General features: G+C 39.6%; 2 protein-coding genes across 2 annotated transcripts in view; both read left to right on the plus strand.

Annotated features, from left to right (window-relative positions):
• TNFSF18 (TNF superfamily member 18) overlaps positions 1 to 23,642 on the plus strand; it is a 422,847-nt gene that overhangs the window by 147,264 nt on the left and 251,941 nt on the right. The gene's annotated exons all lie outside the window — the stretch shown is intronic.
• TNFSF4 (TNF superfamily member 4) overlaps positions 17,782 to 23,642 on the plus strand; it is a 129,024-nt gene continuing 123,163 nt past the window's right edge. The window contains exon 1 of the mRNA XM_067031498.1: positions 17,782 to 17,978. Within this exon, the coding sequence (XP_066887599.1) occupies positions 17,970 to 17,978 (9 nt within the window). The 5' untranslated portion in view covers positions 17,782 to 17,969. The remainder of the gene's footprint in view (positions 17,979 to 23,642) is intronic.

Raw genomic sequence — 23,642 nt, forward strand, 5'->3', positions numbered from 1 at the left:
TTATGTTGGAATGTCCCTATACAATCTGTGTGGTCCTGGTGGCTTTGGTGAGAAAGCTAGATTTGATGTGAACACAAGTCACATCTTTCCTCATGATGTGCTGGCAGCTATCCACTCAGTAGGAGGTGGGGCCGGAGAAGGAGGGGCTAGGGCTGGAGTCAAGTGTGAGGTAGGGATTTCCCTCTGCTCAGTGGCTGTCACTGCTCTGTTAGGGCTGGGGTCGGGTTCCAAGTTGCTGGAACAGAAGCTTGAGGGTTGGGTCCAAGCGTGTGCTCTTCCCCCTTCTAGCACTGGAATCCTCTGCCCCTGTGGAGAGCAGAGCTTAAGCATGAGGGGCTGGTGTGGGTATTAAGCAAGGGCTGGGGCATGAAGTGTGGTGGTCTGGCCACCATCAGAGACCTGCTCTACCTCTTATAGGCCACCTGTACAACTGCCAATAATGGCTGTTTCCCTCCCTGTTCAGATGCTGCTTAGGGTTTGAGCCACCACAAGGAAGACTCCGCTTTTTGTAGTTGAGGAAACCTGTATAGCTACTAAATGACAAGACAGATGACTATTACAGGCATAATGTTGAGCAAAAGAAGCCAGGACCAAAAAAGTGTACCTACTGTATGATTCCATTTATATTAAGCTCAATAAAGGAAAAATTAATCAATGGTGATAGAAGTCAGAATAGTGATTACCTTTGGGGGTATACTGACTGGGAGGGAGCCATCTGAAGTGGTGCAACTATTGTATGTTATGATCTATTGGTGAATATTCATGTTGAGTTATGCAATTAAAATTTGTACTCTTTACTATACATACCTTAATAAAAAAGAAAAAAGCAAATTCAAGTAAAAGTAATGACATATGAAAGAAAGAAAGAAAGAAAGAAAGAAAGAAAAGAAAGAAAGAAGGAAAGCACTATGTAAATGCTCGAAGACACAGGATATTTCTAGGCAGTCTAAATGTCTGTTCATAACTGCTGCAGTATGAATTGAACGTTTGTGCCCTGCCAACCACAAATTCCTATCTTGAAAACCGAATGCCCAAGATGATAGTATTAGAAGATGGGGGCCTTTGGGAATTGATTAAGTCATGAGGGCCCAGCCCTCATAAATGGGTTTAGTGCCCTTATAAAAGAGGCCTTGGAGAGCTGGCTTGCTCCTTCCACCATGTGAGGATACAACGGTATGTCTGCAACCTGGAAGTGGGCCCTCATCTGACCATACTGGCACCCTGATCTCAGGCTCTGAGTCTCCAGCACTATAAGCAATAAAATTCTGTTGTTTATAAGCTGCCCAGTCTATGGTGTTTTATTATAGCAGCCTAAATGAACTAAGATGGTAACCATACCTGGATAGGCCCATTAACCTTGTATACTACAGAAGTAAAAAAGGATTTATTTGAAAAAATTAGATTCACAATATGAAATTTAAAAATTATGTATATTTAGTAGTACCTTAATAGGTAAAGGTAACAACAATGAAAATTATTCATGAAATTTGGTATAAACTCCCAATTTTCTCTCTCTGAATGTCTGGGAAGAACTGTCTTCAGTGTGGTTAGGGAAATAATCTCCAGCCTGGTCTGATTTAATCTACAGTCCTTTTTTTCTTTGCCTCATTTGGTGTCTGCTGATCCTGTTTTCCTGCCATGTTTTAACTGTTTCCTACTGTGGATGTTGCAGATGTCTGATCTTGTATTCCAGCCTTATCTCCATTCTCTGCTTATAAATGTTGCTCTCTGCAACAAGCCCTGTACAATGCAAGTGATCTGTTGCTTCTCCTCTAGTCTTTCCAAAGTATGCCTTCTAAATTCATTCATTTATTTAACAAAAAGTCAATGTGTTTATACTTTGTGGACAGGGTTTTTAAAAAGATTTTTCAGGTCCCATGTCATTTCAGATTTATTAAGATGTCGTCATAACCCATGTAAACTTTTTTTGGCTATAAAATTTTTGAAAGGATTTTTTTTTCTTTTTAAATAACTTAGCTGCAAATAACTCCCTTAAAATACCACTAACTATGATTTCCTGCTGATATTGGAAAGTGATAAAATGTAACTTAAAAAGGGTTTTCAAATATAATGATATTTTATGAACACTAAATTTAATAATTACTACTAATCAATTGATAATCATTAACTTAATAATCAATGCTATATTTTTAAGATTTTAACATTTGTTAATTTTACTTTCTGTGTTTATTTTTTGGAGTCAGTTAATATATTTTAGCTCTCAAAAATTTTTATAAGTCCTAGAAATGCCTGAAAGTTTTTTCACTGATCCTGTGATGATTATAGTGCATAAAAGCAGCCTGATTGTGTACTCTTTCTACACAAGTTTTCTTTGTATGTGTTTGTTTTCTTCTGTAATTGGTGTACTCTTTGTTATGCCAATGGGAGGAGTATTTTTGAATTTCTTTTGACTGTAAGAATGAAAGCCTCCATTGAGTTGAGACACAAATGCCTATGTTGGTTAAAGCACTAAACATATTCTCACCATACCCCCCAGCCCTGCCTAAGGAACAGGATAGGGGGTGTGGCAAACAAATAAGAATAGGAATTGAGAGTAAATATTTAGAACATTATAAAGATAATTTGAGAATGTAATTTTATTCCGTGTAATTTAATAATAAAAAGTTGGGCTTCCTTTTTTGATGTTATTTTGTTTAGTAATTTATTCTTATTACATTTTTGAAGAATCATGATGGATTGGGGAAAAAATGGTCCTCTACCATAGATGGTTTGAGAAACAGTGATGTACACTACACTTTAATATAGTAAGTTCTTGATACATGTTTGTTTCAACAAATAAATAAACTAATAATCATGTAGTTTTGGCAGTAAGCTACATTATGTTTCCTTCTAGATCTGGAGTTTTCTCACTTGAAAAAGGTCTTCGTTTAGAAACATCTAGTGTAATCTGTGATAGTGAAGAACTTCTGAGTACAAAGTATTTTAGAGAAAACTGATACAACTTTAAAAGCAACTCAGTGATAAAAGTTAGTTTAGGGCTTCCCTGGTGGTGCTGTGGTTGAGATGCCTGCCAATGCAGGGGACACGGGTTTGTGCCCCGGTCCGGGAAGATCCCACATGCCATGGAGTGGCTGGGCCCGTGAGCCGTGGCCGCTGAGCCTGCACCCGGAGCCTGTGCTCCACAACGGGAGAGGCCACAACAGTGAGAGGCCCGTGTACCGCAAAAAAACAAACAAACAAAAAAAAAAACCAGTAAGTTTAAATATTTCTCACTGTAGAAAGTCATAATTACATTCTTGCCCTTGAAAATTTGCCAAAGAATCAGTTTTTGCACCAAGAGTAGACTCCCTTTCATCATGTGTCTCTACAATTCAGGATATACTCAAGCTATATATATATATATATATATATATATTTGTTTTGCCTCCACATATGGCTACAATGTGGTTTATTTCATGAGGTTTTCTAAATCCCCAGTAGTCTTTTCCTGAAGTGGCTGTGGTTAAACACAAATAGGTGAAGAACTCACCCCTGATATTTATCTGGTATTCTTTTTTCCTTGATGACTAGACTGTTTACTTTTTTGTTTTGTTTTGTTTTGCATTATGCGGGCCTCTAACTGCTGTGGCCTCTCCCGTTGCGGAGAACAGGCTCCAGACACGCAGGCTCAGCGGCCATGGCTCACGGGCCTAGCTGCTCCGCGGCATGTGGGATCTTCCCGGACCGGGGCACGAACCCGCGTCCCCTGCATCGGCAGGCGGACTCTCAACCACTGCGCCACCAGGGAAGCCCTGTTTACTCTTAAAGATGAGAATTTTACCCTATAAGAAATTTGAATTTATTTATTTAATCTTTTAAAGCAACTTTTAGGGGATTGAGATAGAGAGGGATTGAAATGCCAGATTAATTTTTTTTTAAATAAATTTATTTATTTATTTTGGGGTGTGTTAGGTCTTAGTTTCTGTGTGAGGGCTTTCTCCAGTTGCAGCAAGCGGGGGCCACTCTTCATCGCGGTGCGCGGGCCTCTCACTATCGTGGTCTCTCTTGTTTCGGAGCACAGGCTCCAGATGCGCAGGCTCAGTAGTTGTGGCTCATGGGCCTAGTTGCTCCGCGGCATGTGGGATCTTCCCAGACCAGGGCTCAAACCCGTGTCCCCTGCATTGGCAGGCAGATTCTCAACCACTGCACCACCAGGGAAGCCCCAGATTAATTTTTAAAATCCTTTTACCATGCATGTGACTATAACTGAATTTTCAAATATGCTAATCGACTTATCTCAGCAAGTACCTAGACTGGTTAGAGCTTTTATTTATCTAAGTATTCATAGTTTTAAATCACAACTGATGAGCCCAGAGAAGACAACCATGTAAAAAAATGTGGGAAACAAGATCATCAACTTCTAATGACCTTGCTTCTGATCTCATCCTTCATCCTTCCTATATCTCTTCATTATTAGTTACTGTTGACCACTTTTGCCATCTTTGACTCTCTCCCACTTAAGTTTCCACAGCATTGATTTCACCCTGCTGCCTACTTCTCCTCCTCTTCACTCCATTCTCCTCCCATTTAAGTGTGGGCATAGCACATGTTTGGTGCTCAGCCTTCTTCTTGATTATACATCACTTGGAGAGTGTGGCTTTGACTATCAGATGAATGGCTCCTTGAAGGGGTTGGTATCTCCAACTGTGATGTCATTCAGCTTTTTTCCCTCTATGTTTCTGTCTATAAATTCAGTATTACAGCACAATACGCAGAAGTACTGCAGTGTTCTCAGTAATCAAATATTAAATAATTCAGCTAATGATTTGCTTCTTTCAACATTGACTGAGTCTCTATTTTGTACCTTCCAGTCTCTTTGCAACACACTGGAAAGAAAGTAGAGATGACAGAGAAAGAAATTGCTCTTAAGGAGCTTACATTCCAGTAAAGCATGCACAGAATGAAATAAGTACCATAACAGAAGTATGCACAATGGATGTGTCTTGAGAATACAGAATAGGAAGTTGGCTATCATCAAATGGAGGGCATTGAAGGCTGAGAAAATAATGTGAGTAGAGTCAATAACATATTATCAGCGAGGAGGGAATTCTCCCAGTTACTCCTCTTGAGTTCTCGTGGTTGGACTAATACTAAAATTGACAGAAGAAAGATTAATAGACGAAAAAGAAACAAATATTAAATTGTGTGCACAAAGGTCTCATAGAAATGGGACCTAAAAAGTGTCCAAGCAGGCAGCTTTTATATGTTTGTGTATATATATATATATATATATGTGTGTGTGTATATATATATTATTTATTTATTTATTTTTTACAAAGAAACAGTAAATTTGAGAGAAATTAACAGGGCAAAGAAACTTAGATTTAGGTACTTAATTAGTAAGCAATTTAAACAGTGTTTGGGTATGAATAGTAAATTAGTAAAGAGGTAACTGGTATTTTATAGAGCCTTCTTTGCCCTGAATTCCCTACCTTTGGTGATAAGGATGTCATTCTACCTCTTGGTACAGGGAGGGCACCTCTCACATGAGAGTTTTATTTCCTGCTCTCAGGGAGACAGAGGGGAGGATCAGATTATCCCTCCTATATTGGCTATTTCTTTGTTTCTTTTTTTTTAAAAATTAAGGTGTTCAGTGATGATCTGACTTTTTATTTAAAAAGAAAGAAATGTGTAACCTTTAGTATGTGACAGTTTCAACTGGGAATGACATTAGCATATTTGGAGCACAAAATCTTCTGTAGACAATGTTGGCTTATATATACAAATGAACTAGTTTTCAAAAATGTGAAGGTATTGGACTTCCCTGGTGGCGCAGTGGTTGAGAGTCCGCCTGCCGATGCAGGGGACACAAGTTCGTGTCCTGGTCCGGGAAGATCCCACATGGCTGGGCCCGTGAGCCATGGCCGCTGAGCTTGCGCGTCCGGAGCCTGTGCTCTGGAACGGGAGAGGCCACAACAGTGAGAGGCCTGCGTACCACACACACACACAAAAAAGTGAAGGTATTCTATTTGGAAGTTAAGGTTTTTATTATTATTATTTTTAATATTTATTGGAGTATAGTTGCCTTACAATGTTGTGTTAGTTTCTACTGTACAGCAAAGTTAATCAGCTGTACGTATACATATATCCCATCCTTTTTGGATTTCCTTCCTATTTAGGTCACCACAGAGCATTGAGTAGAGTTCCCTGTGCTATACAATATGTTCTCATTAGTTATGCACTTTATACATAGTATCAATAGTGTATATATATCAATCTCAATCTCCCAATTCATTTCACCCCACCTTCCCCCTTGGTATCCATACATTTGTTCTCTACATCTATGTCTCTATTCTGCTTTGTAAATAAGATCGTCTATACAAATTTTTTCAGATTCCACATGTATGTGTTAATATACAATACTTGTTTTTCTCTTTCTGACTTACTTCACTCCGTATGACAGACTCTAGGTCCATCCATGTCTCTACAAATGACCCAATTTCGTTCCTTTTTATGGCTGAGTAATATTCCACTGTATATATGTACCACATCTTCTTTATCCATTCCTCTGTTGATGGACATTTAGGTTGTTTCCATGTCCCAGCTATTGTAAATAGTGATGCAATGAACATTGGGGTGCATGTCTCTTTTTGAGGCTATTTCTTAAGTAACTTTAATTCAAAATAATCATTATGGCGTTAAGGCATATTTTGGGGATGCCTGCCCTGGATTCCAACAATTACTTCCTGAATTAGCAAGTATTCTTTTGGTTTAGTAGGCTGAGAAGTGAATCAAAATTAAGAGCTCAAGAAAGGGAAGAATTGTGTAAATGAAAATTGGTAAGCAGAGAGGCCAGTAAGTTTTAGCATTGTTACTAAGTTTATAAAACAATAAAAATGAAAATATTATTTCTTAGAAGATATGCTAAGAACCCAAGGTAAGAAGAAATAGAATAATTAGCATTAAAAAGCTCAGTTAAAGGTTATGAGATAGGCAGAGGGGAGGTTGTCATATTTCACAGATGGAAATCCATATTGATTTTGATCTAGAAATAAGGGCTCAAATATATTTATTATAATAATTATTATTTAAAGATGACAATAGGATAAATAGGATGTATGACTAGTAAATCACTAGAAAAGAAGAAAAAGCTAATAAAAGTCAGTGCAGCAAAAGATAGAATTATAAAGAAGGGAAATAGCAAAGTGAATAAAAATAGAAAGCATACAAAGTGATAGTAGTCATATCAGACATATCACTTAGAGTAATTAATATGAATGCTCCAAATATTCCTGTTATAAGACAAAATTCCTGGGCTGGGCCCTAATTACAAAATCTAAATATTGCTATCTACATACAACAGATACGCCTAAACCTAAACAACTAGACGGTTCAGAATAAGAAGAAAAAAATAAACTGTATCATGGGGGACCACTTTCTCTTCTTCCCGGAATCCCTACATAGGCCACTGAAATAGAATTTTCAACCGTATATTAGAAAATGGAAGGGAATTTCCTCCCTACATTCTGTCCTTCTCAAACTTTCAGTGAGATTGAGAGAAAGAATTAGGCATATAGGGCTGCCACCTGCACAGGGCTGCCCATCTGTACCAATGGTGAGTAGAGGACTGAAACTCAGCTGCACTTTCAGGCCTTGTGTCCTGGAAGAGAGTTAGGTTTACTTGAAGGAAGGATTAATTCCAACAAAGAATTTGTGGAGTCTAAACCCTGTGCAATAGGGTCTGGATCCACCTAGAGAAGGTACCTCTATCTCCAAAGTTGCCATTTGTGCTATCTGGGTACTGTGTGGACATGTGTATGTTAGCTGCTTCTGGGTTCTTTTCTCTTTTCAATCTGCCTACCCCAGAGCCAGGGTATTCTAGTCCCCTTTCCTCGGTTTGACAAGCTTAATGGGGTAGACATTGTTTCCTGAATTAAGATACCTATGGTTTATGCATGTACTGAGGGGAGGGACTGGTGTTAAGTCTGATTAATTCAGGAGCCATGTTTTAGGAAGTATTAGCATTTGGCCTCTGCATTCCGCAAATGATCTTTGTCAGTTAGAAAGCTGATAGTGTATTTCTTTTTCTATTTAAACATCTTTATTGGAGTATAACTGTTTTACAATAGTGTGTTAGTTTTTCCTTTACAACAAAGTGAATCAGTTATACATATACATATGTTCCCATATCTCTTCCCTCTTGCATCACCATCTCTCCCAACCTCCCTATCCCACCCCTCTAGGTGGTCACAAAGCACAGAGGTGATCTCCCTGTGCTATGCGGCAGCTTCCCACTAGCTATCTAATTTACATTTGATAGTGTATATATGTCCCTGCCACTCTCTCACTTCGTCAGAGTTTACCCTTCCCCCTCCCCATATCCTCAAGTCCATGCTCTAGTAGTTCTGTGTTTTATTACCGTCCTACCACTAATCTCTTCATGACATTTTTTTTCCCTTAGAGTCCATATATATGTGTTAGAATATGGTATTTGTTTTTCTCCTCTGACTTACTTCACTCTGTATGACAGACTCCAGGTCCATCCACCTCATTATAAATAACTCAGTTTCATTTCTTTTTATGGCTGAGTAATATTCCATTGTATATATGTGCCACATCTTCTTTATCCATTCATCTGTTGATGGACACTTAGGTTGCTTCCATGTCCTGGCTATTGTAAATAGAGCTGCAATGAACATTTTGGTACATGAGTCTTTATGAATTATGGTTTTCTCAGGGTATATGCCCAGTAGTGGGATGGCTGGGTCGTATGGTAGTTCTATTTGTAGTTTTTTAAGGAACCTCCATACTGTTCTCCATAGTGGCTGTATCAATTGACATTCCCGCCAGCAGTGCAAGAGTGTTCCCTTTTCTCCACACCCTCTCCAGCATTTATGGTTTGTAGATTTTTTGATGATGGCCAATGTGACCAGTGTGAGATGATATCTCATTGTAGTTTTGATTTGCATTTCTCTAATGATTAATGATGTTGAGCATTCCTTCATGTGTTTGTTGGCAATCTGTATATCTTCTTTGGAGAAATGTCTATTTAGGTCTTCTGCCCATTTTTGGATTGGATTGTTTGTTTTTTTGTTATTGAGCTGCATGAGTTGCTTATAAATTTTGGATATTAATCCTTTGTCAGTTGCCTCATTTGCAAATATTTTCTCCCATTCTGAGGGTTGTCTTTTGGTCTTGTTTATGGTATCCTTTGCTGTGCAAAAGATTTTAAGTTTCATTAGGTCCCATTTGTTTATTTTTGTTTTTATTTCCTTTTCTCTAGGAGATGGGTCAAAAAGGATCTTGCTGTGATTTATGTCATAGCGTGTTCTGCCTATGTTTTCCTCTAAGAGTTTGATAGTGTCTGGCCTTACATTTAGGTCTTTAACCCATTTTGAGTTTATTTTTGTGTGTGGTGTTAGGGAGTGTTCTAATTTCATACTTCTACAGATAGCTGTCCAGTTTTCCCAGCACCACTTATTGAAGAGGCTGTCTTTTCTCCACTGTGTATCCTTCCCTCCTTTATCAAAGATAAGGTGACCATATGTGTATGGGTTTATCTCTGAGCTTTCTATCCTGTTCCATTGATCTATATTTCTGTTTTTGTGCTAGTACCATACTGTCTTGATTACTGTGGCCTTGTAGTATAGTCTGAAGTCAGGGAGCCTGATTCCTCCAGCTCCATTTTTCGTTCTCAAGATTGCTTTGGCTATTTGGGGTCTTTTATGTTTCCATACAAATTGTGAAATTCTTTGTTCTAGTTCTGTAAAAAATGCCAGTGGTAATTTGATAGGGATTGCATTGAATCTGTAGATTGCTTTGGGTAGTAGAGTCATTTTCACAATGTTGATTCTTCCAATCCAAGAACATGGTATATTTCTCCACCTATTTGTATCATCTTTAATTTCTTCGATCAGTGTCTTACAGTTTTCTGCATACAAGTCTTTTGTCTCCTTAGGTAGGTTTATTCCTAGATATTTCATTCTTTTTGTTGCAATGGTAAATGGGAGTGTTTTCTTAATTTCCTTCTCGGATTTTTCATCATTAGTGTATAAGACTGCCAGAGATTTCTGTGCATTAATTTTGTATCCTGCTACTTTACCAAATTCATTAATTAGCTCTAGTAGTTTTCTGGTACCATCCTTAGGATTCTCTATGTATAGTGTCATGTCATCTGCAAACAGTGACAACTTTACTTCTTCTTTTCCTATTTGGATTCCTTTTATTTCTTTTTCTTCTCTGATTGCTGTGGCTAGAACTTCCAAAACTATGTTGAATAGGAGTGGTGAGAGTGGGTAACCTTGTCTTGTTCCTGATCTTAGTGGAAATGGTTTCAGTTTTTCACCATTGAGAACAATGCTAGCTGTGGGTTTGTCATATATGGCCTTTATTATGTTGAGGAAAGTTCCCTGTATGCCTACTTTCTGCAGGGTTTTTATCATAAATGAGTGTTGCATTTTGTCAAAAGCTTTCTCTGCATCTATTGAGATGATCATATGGTTTTTCTCCTTCAGTTTGTTAATATGGTGTATCATGTTGATTGATTTGCATATATTGAAGAATCCTTGCATTCCTGGAATAAACCCCACTTGATCATGGTGTATGATCCTTTGAATGTGCTGTTGGATTCTGTTTGCTAATATTTTGTTGAGGATTTTTGCATCTATGTTCATCAGTGATATTGGCCTGTAGTTTTCTTTCTTTGTGACGTCTTTGTCTGGTTTTGGTATCAGGGTGATGTTGGCCTCATAGAATGAGTTTGGGAGTGTTCCTCCCTCTGCTATCTTTTGGAAGAGTTTGAGAAGGATAGGTGTTAGCTCTTCTCTAAATGTTTGATAGAATTCGCCTGTGAAGCCATCTGGTCCTGGGCTTTTGTTTGTTGGAAGATTTTTAATCACAGTTTCAATTTCAGTGCTTGTGATTGGTCTGTTCATATTTTCTGTTTCTTCCTGGTTCAGTCTTGGCAGGTTGTGCATTTCTAAGAATTTGTCCATTTCTTCCAGGTTGTCCATTTTATTGGCATAGAGTTGCTTGTAGTAATCTCTAATAATCTTTTGTATTTCTGCAGTGTCAGTTGTTACATCTCCTTTTTCATTTCTAATTCTATTGATTTGAGTCTTCTCCCTTTTTTTCTTGATGAGTGTGGCTAATGGTTTATCAATTTTATTTATCTTCTCAAAGAACCAGCTTTTACTTTTATTGATCTTTGCTATTGTTTCCTTCACTTCTTTTTCATTTATTTCTGATCTGATCTTTATGATTTCTTTCATTCTGCTAAATTTGGGGTTTTCTTGTTCTTCTTTCTCTAATTGCTTTAAGTGCAAAGTTAGGTTGTTTATTTGAGATGTTTCCTGTTTCTTAAGGTATGATTGTATTGCTATAAACTTGCCTCTTAGAACTGCTTTTGCTGTATCCCATAGGTTTTGGGTTGTCGTATCTCCATTGTCATTTGTTTTTAAGTATTTTTTTATTTCCTCTTTGATTTCTTCAGTAATCACTTCGTTATTAAGTAGTGTATTGTTTAGCCTCCATGTGTTTGTATTTTTTACAGATCTTTTCCTGTAATTGATATGTAGTCTCATAGCGTTGTGGTCGGAAAGGATACTTGATACGATTTAAATTTTCTTAAATTTGCCAAGGCTAGATTTGTGAACCAATATATGATTGATCCTGGAGAATGTTCCATGGGCACTTGAGAAAAATGTGTATTCTGTTATTTTTGGATGGAATGTCCTATAAATATCAGTTAAGTCCATCTTGTGTAATGTATCATTTAAAGCTTGTGTTTCCTTATTTATTTTCATTTTGGATGATCTGTCCATTGGTGAAAGTGGGGTGTTAAAGTCCCCTACTATGATTGTGTTACTGTCGATTTCCCCTTTTAAGGCTGTTAGTATTTGCCTTATGTATTGAGGTGCTCCTATGTTGGGTGCATAAATATTTACAATTGTTATATTTTCTTCATGGATCGATCCCTTGATCATTTTGTAGTGTCCTTCTTTGTCTCTTGTAATAGTCTTTATTTTAAAGTCTATTTTGTCTGATATGAGAATTGCTACTCCAGCTTTCTTCTGATTTCCATTTGCATGGAATATCTTTTTCCATCCCCTCACTTTCAGTCTGTAAGTGTCCCTAGGTTTGAAGTGGGTCTCTTGTAGACAGCATATATATGGGTCTTGTTTTTGTATCCATTCAGCCAGTCTGTGTCTTTTGGTGGGAGCATTTAATCCATTTACATTTAAGGTAATTATCGATATGTATGTTCCTATTACCATTTGCTTAATTGTTTCGGGTTGTTCTTGTAGGTCTTTTCCTTCTCTTGTGTTTCTTGCCTAGAGAATTTCTTTTAGGATTTGTTGTAAAGCTGGTTTGGTGGTGCTGAACTCTCTCAGCTTTTGCTTGTCTGTAAAGGTTTTAATTTCTCCATCAAATCTGAATGAGATCCTTGCTGGGTAGAGTCGTCTTGGTTGTAGGTTTTTTTCCTTCATCACTTTAAATATGTCCTGCCACTCCCTTCTGCCCTGCAGAGTTCATTCTGAAAGATCATCTGTTAACCTTATGGGGATTCCCTTGTGTGTTATTTGTTGTTTTTCCCTTGCTGCTTTTAATATGTTTTCTTTGTATTTAATTTTTGACAGTTTGATTATTATGTGTCTTGGCGTGTTTCTCTTTGGGTTTATCCTGTATGGGACTCTCTGTGCTTCCTGGACTTGATTGACTATTTCATTTCCTATATTAGAGAAGTTTTCAACTATAATCGCTTCAAATATTTTCTCAGTCCCTTTCTTTTTCTCTTCTTCTTCTGGGACCCCTATAATTCGAATGTTGGTGCGTTTCATGTTGTCCCAGAGGTCTCTGAGACTGTCCTCAGTTCTTTTCATTCATTTTTCTTTCTTCTGCTCTGCAGTAGTTATTTCCACTATTTTATCTTCCAGGTCACTTATCCGTCCTTCTGCCTCAGTTATTCTGCTATTGATCCCATCTAGAGTATTTTTCATTTCATTTATTGTGTTGCTCATCGTTTCTTGCTTCCTCTTTATTTCTTCTAGGTCCTTGTTAACTGTTTCTTGCAATTTGTCTGTTCTATTTCCAATATTTTGAATCATCTTTACTATCATTATTCTGAATTCTTTTTCAGGTAGACTGCCTATTTCCTCTTCATTTGTTAGGTCTGGTGTGTTTTTATCTTGCTCCTTCATCTGTTGTGTGTTTTTCTGTCTTCTCCTTTCGCTTATCTTACTGTGTTTGGGGTCTCCTTTTTGCACGCTGCAGGTTCGTAGTTCCCGTTGTTTTTGGTGGCTGTCCCCAGTGGCTAAGGTTGGTTCAGTGTGTTGAGTAGGTTCCCTGGTTGGGGGGACTAGTGCCTCTGTTCTGGTGGATGAGGCTGGATTTTGTCTTTCTGGTGGGCAGGTCCACATCTGGTGGTGTGTTTGGGGATGTTGGTAGCCTTATTATGATTTTAGGCAGCCTCTCTGCTAATGGATGGGGCTGTAGAGCTGTCTTGCTCTTTGTTGGGGATAGGGTGTCCAGCACTGTTCATTGCTGGTCCTTGAGTGAATCTGGGTCTTGGTGTTGAGATGGAGATCTCTGGCAGATTTTCGCCGTCCGATATTACGTGGAGCTGGGAGGTCTCTTGTGGACTAGTGTCTTGAGGTTGGTTCTCCCACCTCAGAGACATAGCCCTGGTGCCTGGCTGGGGCACCAAGAGCCTTTAATCCACACGGCTCAAAATAAAAGGGAGAAAAAACAGAAAGGAAGGAAGGAAGGAAGGAGGGAGGGAGGGAAGGAAGGAAGAAAGGAAGGAAGAAATGAAGGAAGGAAGAAAGCAAGAAAGGAAGGAAGGAAGGTGGAGAGGAAGAAAGGGAGGAAGGAAGAGAGGAAGGGAGGAAGGAAGGGAGGAAAGAAGGGGGGAAGGAAGGAAGAAAGGAGGGAAGGAGGGAAGAAAGGAAGGAAGAAAGGAAGAAAGAAAGGGAGAAGACAAAGTAGGATAAAGTATAGTTATTAAAATAAAAAATAATTATTAAGAAAAATTTCTATTAAAAAAAAAACCAGAAAAACGGGTCGGTCTAACCCTAGGACAAATGGTGAAAGCAAAGCTATACAGACAAAATCTCATACAGCAGCACACACATACACTCACAAAAAGAAAAAAACGGGAAAATAATAGTATATCTTGCTCCCAAAGTCCACCTCCTCAACTTGGAATGATTCGTTGTCTATTCAGGTTTTCCACACATGCAGGGCACTTAAAGTTGTTTGTGGAGCTTTAATCCGCCGCTTCTGAGGCTCCTGGGAGAGACCTCCCCCTCTCCTCTCTGGTCGCACAGCTCCCGGGGTTCAGCTTTGGACTTGGTCCCGCCTCTGCGCGTAGGTCGTCTGAGGGCGTCTGCCCTTCGCTCAGACAGGACGATGTTAAAGGAGCAGTTGATTCGAGGGCTCCGGCTCACTCAGGCTGGGGGGAGGGAGTGGCACGGGTGCGGGGCTAGTCCGCGGCGGCAGAGGCCGACGTGACTTTGCACCAGCCCGAGGCGCCCCGCGTGTTTTCCCGGGGAAGCTGTCCCTGAATCCCGGGACCCCGGCAGTGGCGGGCTGCACGGGCTCCCGGGAGGGCCGGTGTGGAGAGTGACCTGTGTTCACACACAGGCCTCTTGGTGGTGGCAGCAGCAACCTTAGCGTCCCACACCCGTCTCTACTGTCTGTGCCGACAGCCGCAGCTCGCGCCCGTTTCTGGAGCTCCTTTACACGGTGCTCCTAATCCTCTCTCCTCGCGCCCGAGGAAGCAAAGAGGCAAGAAAAAGTCTCTTGTCTCTTCGGTAGCTCCGCGCCCGTTTCTGGGGCTCCTTTAAGCTGCGCGCTTAATCCCCTCTCCTTGCGCACCAGGAGGCAAAGAGGGAAGAAAAGGTCTTTTGCCTCTTCGGCAGCTCCAGACTTCAACCGGACTCCCTCCCGGCCAGCCGTGGTGCACTAACCCCTTCAGGCTGTTTTCACTCTGCCAACTCCAGACCTTTCCCTGGGATCCGACTGAAGCCCGAGCCTCAGCTCCCGGCCCCGCCCGCCCCAGCGGGGGAGCAGACAAGCCTCTCGGGCTGGTGAGTGCTGGTTGGCACCGATCCTCTGCGGGAATCTCTGGGCTTTGCCCTCCGCACCCTGTGGCTGCGCTCTCCTCCGCGGCTCCGGAGCTTCCCCCTCCGGCACCCGCAGTCTCCGCCCGCGAAGGGGCTTCTAGTGTGTGGGAGTCTTTCCTCCTTCACGGCTCCTTCCCACTGGTGTAGGTCCCGTCCCTATTCTTTGTCTCTGTTTATTCTTTTTTCTTTTGCCCTACCCAGGTACGTGGGGAGTTTCTTGCCTTTAGGGAGGTCTGAGGTCTTCTGCCAGCGTTCGGTGGGTGTTCTATAGGAGAAGTTCCACGTGTAGATGTATTTCTGATGTCTCTGTGAGGAGGAAGGAGATCTCCGCGTCTTACTCTTCCGCCATCTTTAAGCCGTCTCTGATAGTGTGTTTTGATTTCTATATTCTGAGTCTCTGTCTGCTATTCCTCATGATTAAATTTGGGTTATGCATTCTTGGCAGGCATACTACATTAGTGATGTTTTGTCTTTCTCAATATATCAACCGTAACATAAAGGAGCCAGCATAAAGTAGATAGTCACTGTATCTCAGCCTATTGTTATATCTTTTATTGTGAGCAGTTTCTCCGCATTTTGGGGGAAAAAGTAGAGAATTAATTGATTTAATAAAATTTTATATTTATATGTATAACTGAATCACCTTGCTGTCCACTTGAAATTAACACAATATTGTAAATTAACTATAATTCAACAAAAAAATAAAACTAGCTATGTACACTATAAAGATAATGGTAAAATTCATGCTAAAAATTTAAATTTTTGTATATGTAAAGTGACATTAAATAGAAAATAAAAAGCACTATGACATGTAGAAAAAAATAAATAAACCTTTTTTCTTTTTTAGCATTTTATGTGTGAGTGTGTTTGTCCTGAAGTTGATGATGAAACCTGAAACAGAAGTGAAGTTGCCTAAGACTGACCATTCCAAGAGGCAATTAATGAGATACTGTTCTCAGACCCAGTGATGATGCTTCTAGAGAACCATTTGGAGAGTTTTTCACATGTTCCATGCAAGGACTGGCATCTGACTCACAACTACAGAGTTTAAAGGTGAGAGTCAGTGGCCTGAGCTCTGTTGACTAGGAGCAAAGTGAGGGAAAAGGGCTCTGTCGGAATCCACCACAACTTCTAGCATCTGGTGTGACAAAGGATGTTTGAATTTCCCATGAACCCATGAGGCCCCCGAGGTAGGAATGTATTGGGTTGTTATGAATGGGACTCCACACAAGAGGAGTAAATCCAATGGAGGGGTGGGCCACAGAAACCAGTGGCTAAAGGGGAAGTTGTAAGAGGAGGCATAGTGTACGTCAAACGAACTGTAGGTTAGAGATCCCCAATGATGGAAGTTGTCTCTGAAAAAGCCACAAAACCACTCCAAGAAAGAAAGAATTGACATTTAGAACATCCCTCACAGAGAGAATACCTATACCAGAGTATAACTGTACTGTGAAATAATACTATATTTACTTTTACTTCTTTTCAATCTCCTCACTCCAATCCCTGAAAGGTCCCAAAGCATCAGCTAGGGAGTCAAGAAGAAGGTAGAATAAGAGTTGAAGATGATTCTAACCATCCCCATCTTCTTCCATTATAGGCTTCCAAGCCTAAAGTAGGCTAGAGATCAGAGAAGAGAGAAGTTTTAAATTGGATGAGATTAGGAGTTTGATTATTATACTGACTTATACCTGGAAAAAGAGATTATTAAATTTCACTGAGTCTAAGATGCTATTGATTATAAGATGTTCCATTATTTTATATAACATGGGGAAAAAATCCCTTCCAGTTATGATTACAAGATGACTTTGAGATTCAGAGATGAGATATTAAAATGGAAAAATATGTTCATCTTAGACTAGACAAAATAGAGTAATATTTTATTATCTGAGGGTGATTGGAAAAGCTATGAGATCTGATTGAGATTTCACTGAAGGGAGGATACGTGAATTAATAATAGAGCATTTAAAGGGGGGTAGTGGTGATAAAAAGTAAAATTTATTCCTGCCTTTACCCTACAGTGTCCAACTGGTACAATAAACTGGTTAAACAATGTAATTTCTCAGTCTAATTTCAAGCAAACACACACATACCCACACGCATGAGCTAAACCTGCCTTTGACAAAAGCCTGAAGAGAAAAGGGGATCCAGGCACTCAAAGGCTCATTTTAAAGGTTCACCTTCTCCAACTAACATATGTCTAATCCTTCCCAGAAAGAGCAGAACACTCCCTGAGTGTTAACATAGATGCCAGATTTCAGTTGGAATTAAAAATTGGGATATGTGGAAATAATGAAATACTTTGGATGTTTTCATAATTTTGAGAATTAACAGGAAAGAATTAGATCTCATGCTCTCAGTAACACATTTGATAACATGGGGAGGTTAATAGTATAACTGAAATATCATTTGGCCTCCCTGCCTCTCAGATGTCTAGATAAACTAAACTGAATCCTCCCAGTTCTATGGACTGTGAAAGTCTAAAGAACTCCCATTTGCTTTTGTGAATTCCTGGAGAATTACGTCTCACAGTCCCCTAAGCCTCTGACTCTCATGTGTATCAATCTGGATTTGAAACTAGACTCCTCTTGGGGTTTTTAAATAGGTCCAAAAATTATTTGACATTCTCTCTTTTGCGATACACGGGCCTCTCACTGCTGTGGCCTCTCCCGTTGCAGAGCACAGGCTCCGGATGCGCAGGCCCAGCAGCCATGGCTCACCGGCCTAGCGGCTCTGCGGCATGTGGTATCCGCCCAGACCGGGGCACGAACCAGTGTCTCCTGCATCGGTAGGCGGACTCTCAACCACTGCACCACCAGGGAAGCCCGACATTCCTCTCTTCAAGAGATGGCACTTACTCCTCTTCCATTGAGTGTGGGATGGACTAACTGACTTACTTCTAATGAAATGAATAAGGTATGTATGACATTGTGTGACTTCTGGCACCAGGATGTAAAGCACATGGCTTCCTTCTTGCCTTCTCTCTTGGATTGCTTGCTCTGGAGGAAGCTAGCTTCCGTGTCATGAGGACACTCAAGCAGCCCTCTGGAGAGAGAGGTTCATGTGATGAGAAACAGGCTTCCAGCCTACAGCCATATAATTAAGCCCTCTTGGAAGTGGAGGTTGGTATCTTTGGCAATTTACTGAGGGCAAGGGACATTTTAGAAGGAGAGGCCAGAGTTTGTATTTATACTGTTGGGGAGGAAGAAATTTTCCACTACGCTTCTCAGTTCTTCTGGCTGGCCTAAGAATTAAATTGACATGAGACAGATTAACAGGAGAAAATCACACAAAAGTTGAAAAACATGTATACATGGGAGAGACCCAGAAAAATTAAATAACTTGCTAAAAAGGTTGAAACCCTTACCTTAAACATCATCTTCAGCTAAAGACAAAAGAAGACGTTGCGGGTAGGAGTTTAGGACTTCACAGGGGAGGAAGGCCATTGAGTGGAGATGGAAAAGCAAATGTTTGGTAAACAAATGTTTGCTGGGCCATGCAGAGACAATGGGACACAGAGGAATTTTAACAAACAGACTTTGCTAGGTTCATCCCTGTTTACAAACCTAGTTCATACTATAATTATCTGTTGTGACAGCTCCCTTCCTGGAACAAGGCTTCTATCTACTATCTTCAGGCAGTTTGAAGCGGGAAGATCAAAGTTTCTTCCTGAATCTTTTGGGCCTTGATTGTTTTCAGTTTGAAATAATCCACATACCAGAGAGACATTTTGGGGTGTCAAGTTTTGCTCGCCTACAATATTTCTGTCAGCAGTAATTATATCAAGGCTCAGAATCAACTTGCCTCAACAATACTTAATATCATAATAAAATAAGTAAAGTAGTATTTTAAAAAAGTAAAATAAAGGTAAAGTATGAATAAGGTATAATACTTAATACTGTTACTAAGCATGGGGCTCTCTGCCCAATGCACATAGAAGCCAATACTATGACACTGACTTCTGAGAAAAGAAAACGCTTTAGTGAGAAGGCGACTGGCAAGAAGACAGGAGGCAAGGCTCTCAGCCTGTTTCCCTGATCTGGGGTTCAATCAAATTCTTATGAGTTAAGGTAGAATGGGTTGGTATGTGGAAGCACTGGTTGGTATGGGGCAGGGTTCAACTGGAGGGCTTCAGGACTTGGCCATGTATGGTAAGATATGGTAAAGAGGCTTCAGCACGGGAGCTTCCTGGACAAAAACCCCTTCGCTTCTGAAAGGATTCTGGCATTCGGGTTCTATTCATGTTCTGGTCTTTTGGTTCCATGGTGGGGGAGAAACTTTAGTTCCTGGTGTTATTTAAAGGCAAAATTTTCTCCTCTGTGCATTTGTTGGCTGCATGATTTAGTTTTGCTCTGTTGTCTCTGAAAAACAACTTAGTTCTGGTGAGGAACAGGACAGGGTCAGTTCAGGCTGGTTTTTCAGTTACAATACCTTAACAAAGCCTTGTCATTCATGAGTAACTGGGTCTCCTTGCCCCTGGATTTTCCCCATTCTAAACCTTTATCTTTAGCTAGTGAGATCTTCCTGTGTCAGTTATCTGATCCTGCTCTTCCCCAGTTAAAAATGCATTCATGCCCCATTAATTCCCATTGCCTTCAGAATAAAATCTCAACTCCTTTACTTGGTTTATAAGAACTCTTAAGTACTGCTGTGATGTGAGATTGTGGTCACTTCTCTGGCCATGGGATATTAATTTTGAATCCCATGCATTAAAGATTTTATTTTTCACAGGTTCTCTGGGAAGCAGAAAATACCATAACCTTTACCTGGAGAATTTTTTGTTCTAGAAATGAATACTTATTTCATGTCTATATTTCTTACATACACGGAATTAGTGGACCAAGTGACCAAAGCTTCTGGGGAAAAAAGAAATGACTGTTTTCACACTTAGAAAGTAGGAACAACTGAAACTCTGTGGGTAGTTAAAACTGGACAGGAGAATGAAAAGAAATTGGTGAAATGATCTGTCTTTCTTCTGAAAATATTACAGTATTAAATTCTTCAATAAAAAGAAAATAATAATTATGGTATGTCCACTATTGAAAAGAAAAAGGTAGATTTATCTTTTCACCTGGAACATTGTCTATCATATGGAGTGGAAAAAAACGGTTAGAGAACAGTATGTAGAGAATGATCACATTTAGGTAAAATAAATACAGTGTAGAAGGCACAATATCAAATTGTTAAGGATGATTGTCTCTGGGGAAGGGGCTTCTGAGTGGAGTTTGTGGAGTACTTCCTATATTATTCACTTCTGAATTTTAAAAAATGTGTAAAAACATATCTTTTACATTAAAAAGATAGTTCCATTTTATAAAGATCAAGGATGACAGCTAGGAACCTTAAATTAACATCCGTCCCTTTGTCTTCACAGAGATTCTCATTCAACTTGTCCTGGAATGATGGAAGTTTCGATGTTAGGGTTTAATTGCATCTTAAAGCTATATTCCAAGGGTATCCCTCATAACCTCATTAGTGGCTCAATCACTGTCTCTGTTATTAAATTCTTCCTCATAGCTAATCCTCATGTTACTCCATATACATTCCCAACCCAGAGTTCAGTTAAATCTGGGAAAAGAAAAAAGAGTTGATAATCCTTCTTTGTTTAAAAACGATTGGTGATTTTAATTTTCCTTTCATAGCATGTTTCTCTTTTGCCAAATTTCTTGCCCTTGATCTTTCCTTGGAAGCAACGTGGTGCAAATGAAATGTGTGGGGTTTGAGGTTGGAGGAACTGGCTTCTCAACCTGTCATCTTTATTTACCAGTAGACTACTTGTGGGTAAACCAACCATTACCTTAATTATCTGCACTTCAGTTTCCCCATCTATAAAATCAGATGAGAGTGACTGAAAGGATCACAGGAGATAACAAAAGTGGGAGTGTGATGAACAATAGCATCTTGCAAAGATGCTGCTTGACCTTTCTCTCCCCACTTGACCCCAGCCACTTCTCTCTCTCTCTTTTCATTTACCATTTTTTGAAAAAAGACTTTATTTTTTCAGAGAAGGTTTAGGTTCACGGTAAAATTGAGAGGAAGATACAGAGGTTTCCCATATACCTCCTGCCCACACACATGCATACGCCATTATCAAAATCCCTCACCAGAGTGGAATATTTTTTACATTTGATTAACTGACACACTGACACATGATTATCACCCAAAGTCCATAGTTTTCATTGTGGTTCACTCTTGGTGTTGTACATTCTATAGGGTTGGACAAAGGTATAGTGACATGTATCTACCGTTATAGTACACTTCTCTTTTCCTTGCTTCTTTTCTTAACAGACTCAAAAGAACTCTCTAATATTAGTATCTTCTTCAGTAAAACAGAATGAAAATAGCCCCTCCCTTCTGTACTTCAAAGGGTCACTTTTGTAAGAGTCAGCTGGGCAAATGCATGTTAAACCATGTTGTAAAGGCTAGGGTCCTAATGCTAGCTATGTTTGTATCTTGCCACATGAGAGCCCTACGAGTGGGTTTGTCAGAGTGGACATGATCCTTTCCATTTTACAGACAAGGACATGGTTGGAGAGGCTGTGACTTCCACATGGTCTCACAGCACTAGAACCCAGGCTTCTAGACTATCAAAGTCCATTTTTAAAGTTTATTTCTCTCATGTAAGTTAAATGACCTTGACTCTTCTAGCTTTTCTTTATAAATTCCACACATCAACCTAATCTACAAAGAAAAGCAAATGAATTGCTCAAATGATTTTCTTCTCTGGAATTTTGCTATTAAAGTTGGGTTGAATTATGGGAGCACTGAGTGAGTAATAGCCAGCACTGTGCAGGGAACACAGTGGTAAATGAGAAGTCATGGTCCCCGCCTTTACGGAGTGTACGTTCTGTGGGGGTTGGGGTGGAGCGAGCGGAGGGCAAACAGGAAAGAAGTGAGTAAGCAAATAAATGAACAAGAGAGTTTTGGGTAGTCATAAGCATTTTTGAATCAAATAAAGCCTAGTGACCTGCAGGGGTGACAGTGTGGTGGTGGTGGTGGACGGGGAGGTGTGACCTAGACTGAGTGATGGAGGAGGGCTCTGGAAGGAGATGACAGTAGAACTGAGACTTCAAATAGAGCAGGGACTTTGCCTTCACCATTGTGTCCCCATTCCCAGTGACTGGACCAGTGCCCAGCAAACAACGTGTTCAGTAGATATTGGGTGAATGAATTAATCAATGAACGAAGGAGCCATTCATACAAAGATCAGGGAGTGTTTGGAAATGCTTTTGCTATAATAGCTAATACTAATAGCTACTCTTCATTTTGCTCATATTACATGCCAGGTACTTAGGCTTAATGATTTACATTTATTTAAAAGTGGAGGGACTACCTTGATGGTCCAGTGTTTAAGACTGTGCTTCCACTGCAGGCGGCACCGGTTCAATCCCTGGTCAGGGAACGTAGACCCCACATGCCATGTGGCGTGGCGAAAAAAATAATAAAAATTTAAAAACTAAAAAACTAAAAGTGGAATCCTCACAACAACCCAATTAATTACATTATTACCCCATTTTTCAGATAAGGGCTATAATGACATTTATGATAAAGGGATATTTTGTGATATTGTAAAATCTTTAATTTTCTTGTTACTCCTTTTAGTTTCAAACACTTTAAGACCAATGTTTGGTCACATTTGTATTAGTCAAAATGCTGGGGAAATGTGGTATTCTGATTCACCTAATTTTTTATCAAAGCATATTTGTTAAAGTTCTATATAAAAATAAAAGTTTCTCTATCTGCTTTGTTCATATGCTAGTTAAAACTGAATCATAGAAAGCCTGAGTTGAAAGTAACTGTAGAATTCAACTCATCCTATAGTACTGTTTCATATATAAAGGGATTTGATTTAGGCTTCAAGAAACTTCTCAAATTTTTTTCTTTAATGACTGAATTTTTTGCAGTGAGTATTTGGAGTGAGCAAAACTACAATAACAAGATGGGCTGTCATCTGTTAAGCACATGAATCAACGTGTTTCAAAACCAGTTCATTTGCTCTTCAAAAGAACTGCAGTGATATCAACATTAGAATCCCCACCTGGTCAATAAAAGTACCTGAAGCTCAGTGGCCTATGTAACTTGCTCAAGGTCACGTTGACCATTGATTTTAATACACCATGCTGCCTCTTCCAAAATAGGATCACTTCATAGTAAAAATTTAGAAATTGATCACAAAAATTATAGCAGTTTGGATTGACTGTTTACCCATCTCAGCACACTAGAAATTATGTTGATTTTGTTTTTCTTTTTTTTTGTGGCGGGTGGGACAAGTTTTTCTCCACCTGAAAGTAAAGGGTAGAAAAAAATTCCACTGACTTATATTTGAATTAATGCCTGTAGCTTCACACATCCAACAATCAACAAAATACAATTCACTTGTACATTAAGACGTTGGCTTTTGGCAACTACAGAGAGGGAAACTTGACAGAGACTCTTGGGGAAGTCCCTACCCTAAGAAAATCCCTCCATGATAACAAAGTGCCCCAGGGGCCTTTGAGTTCTCTAAAGGCTGATAAAGTGTAATCTTAACACCAGTGGGAGATACTATCTTTCATGTCTTCTCTGAATGACTAAGGATTT

Source organism: Kogia breviceps, chromosome 1 (assembly GCF_026419965.1).
Source record: "Kogia breviceps isolate mKogBre1 chromosome 1, mKogBre1 haplotype 1, whole genome shotgun sequence".
NCBI lineage: Eukaryota > Metazoa > Chordata > Mammalia > Artiodactyla > Physeteridae > Kogia > Kogia breviceps.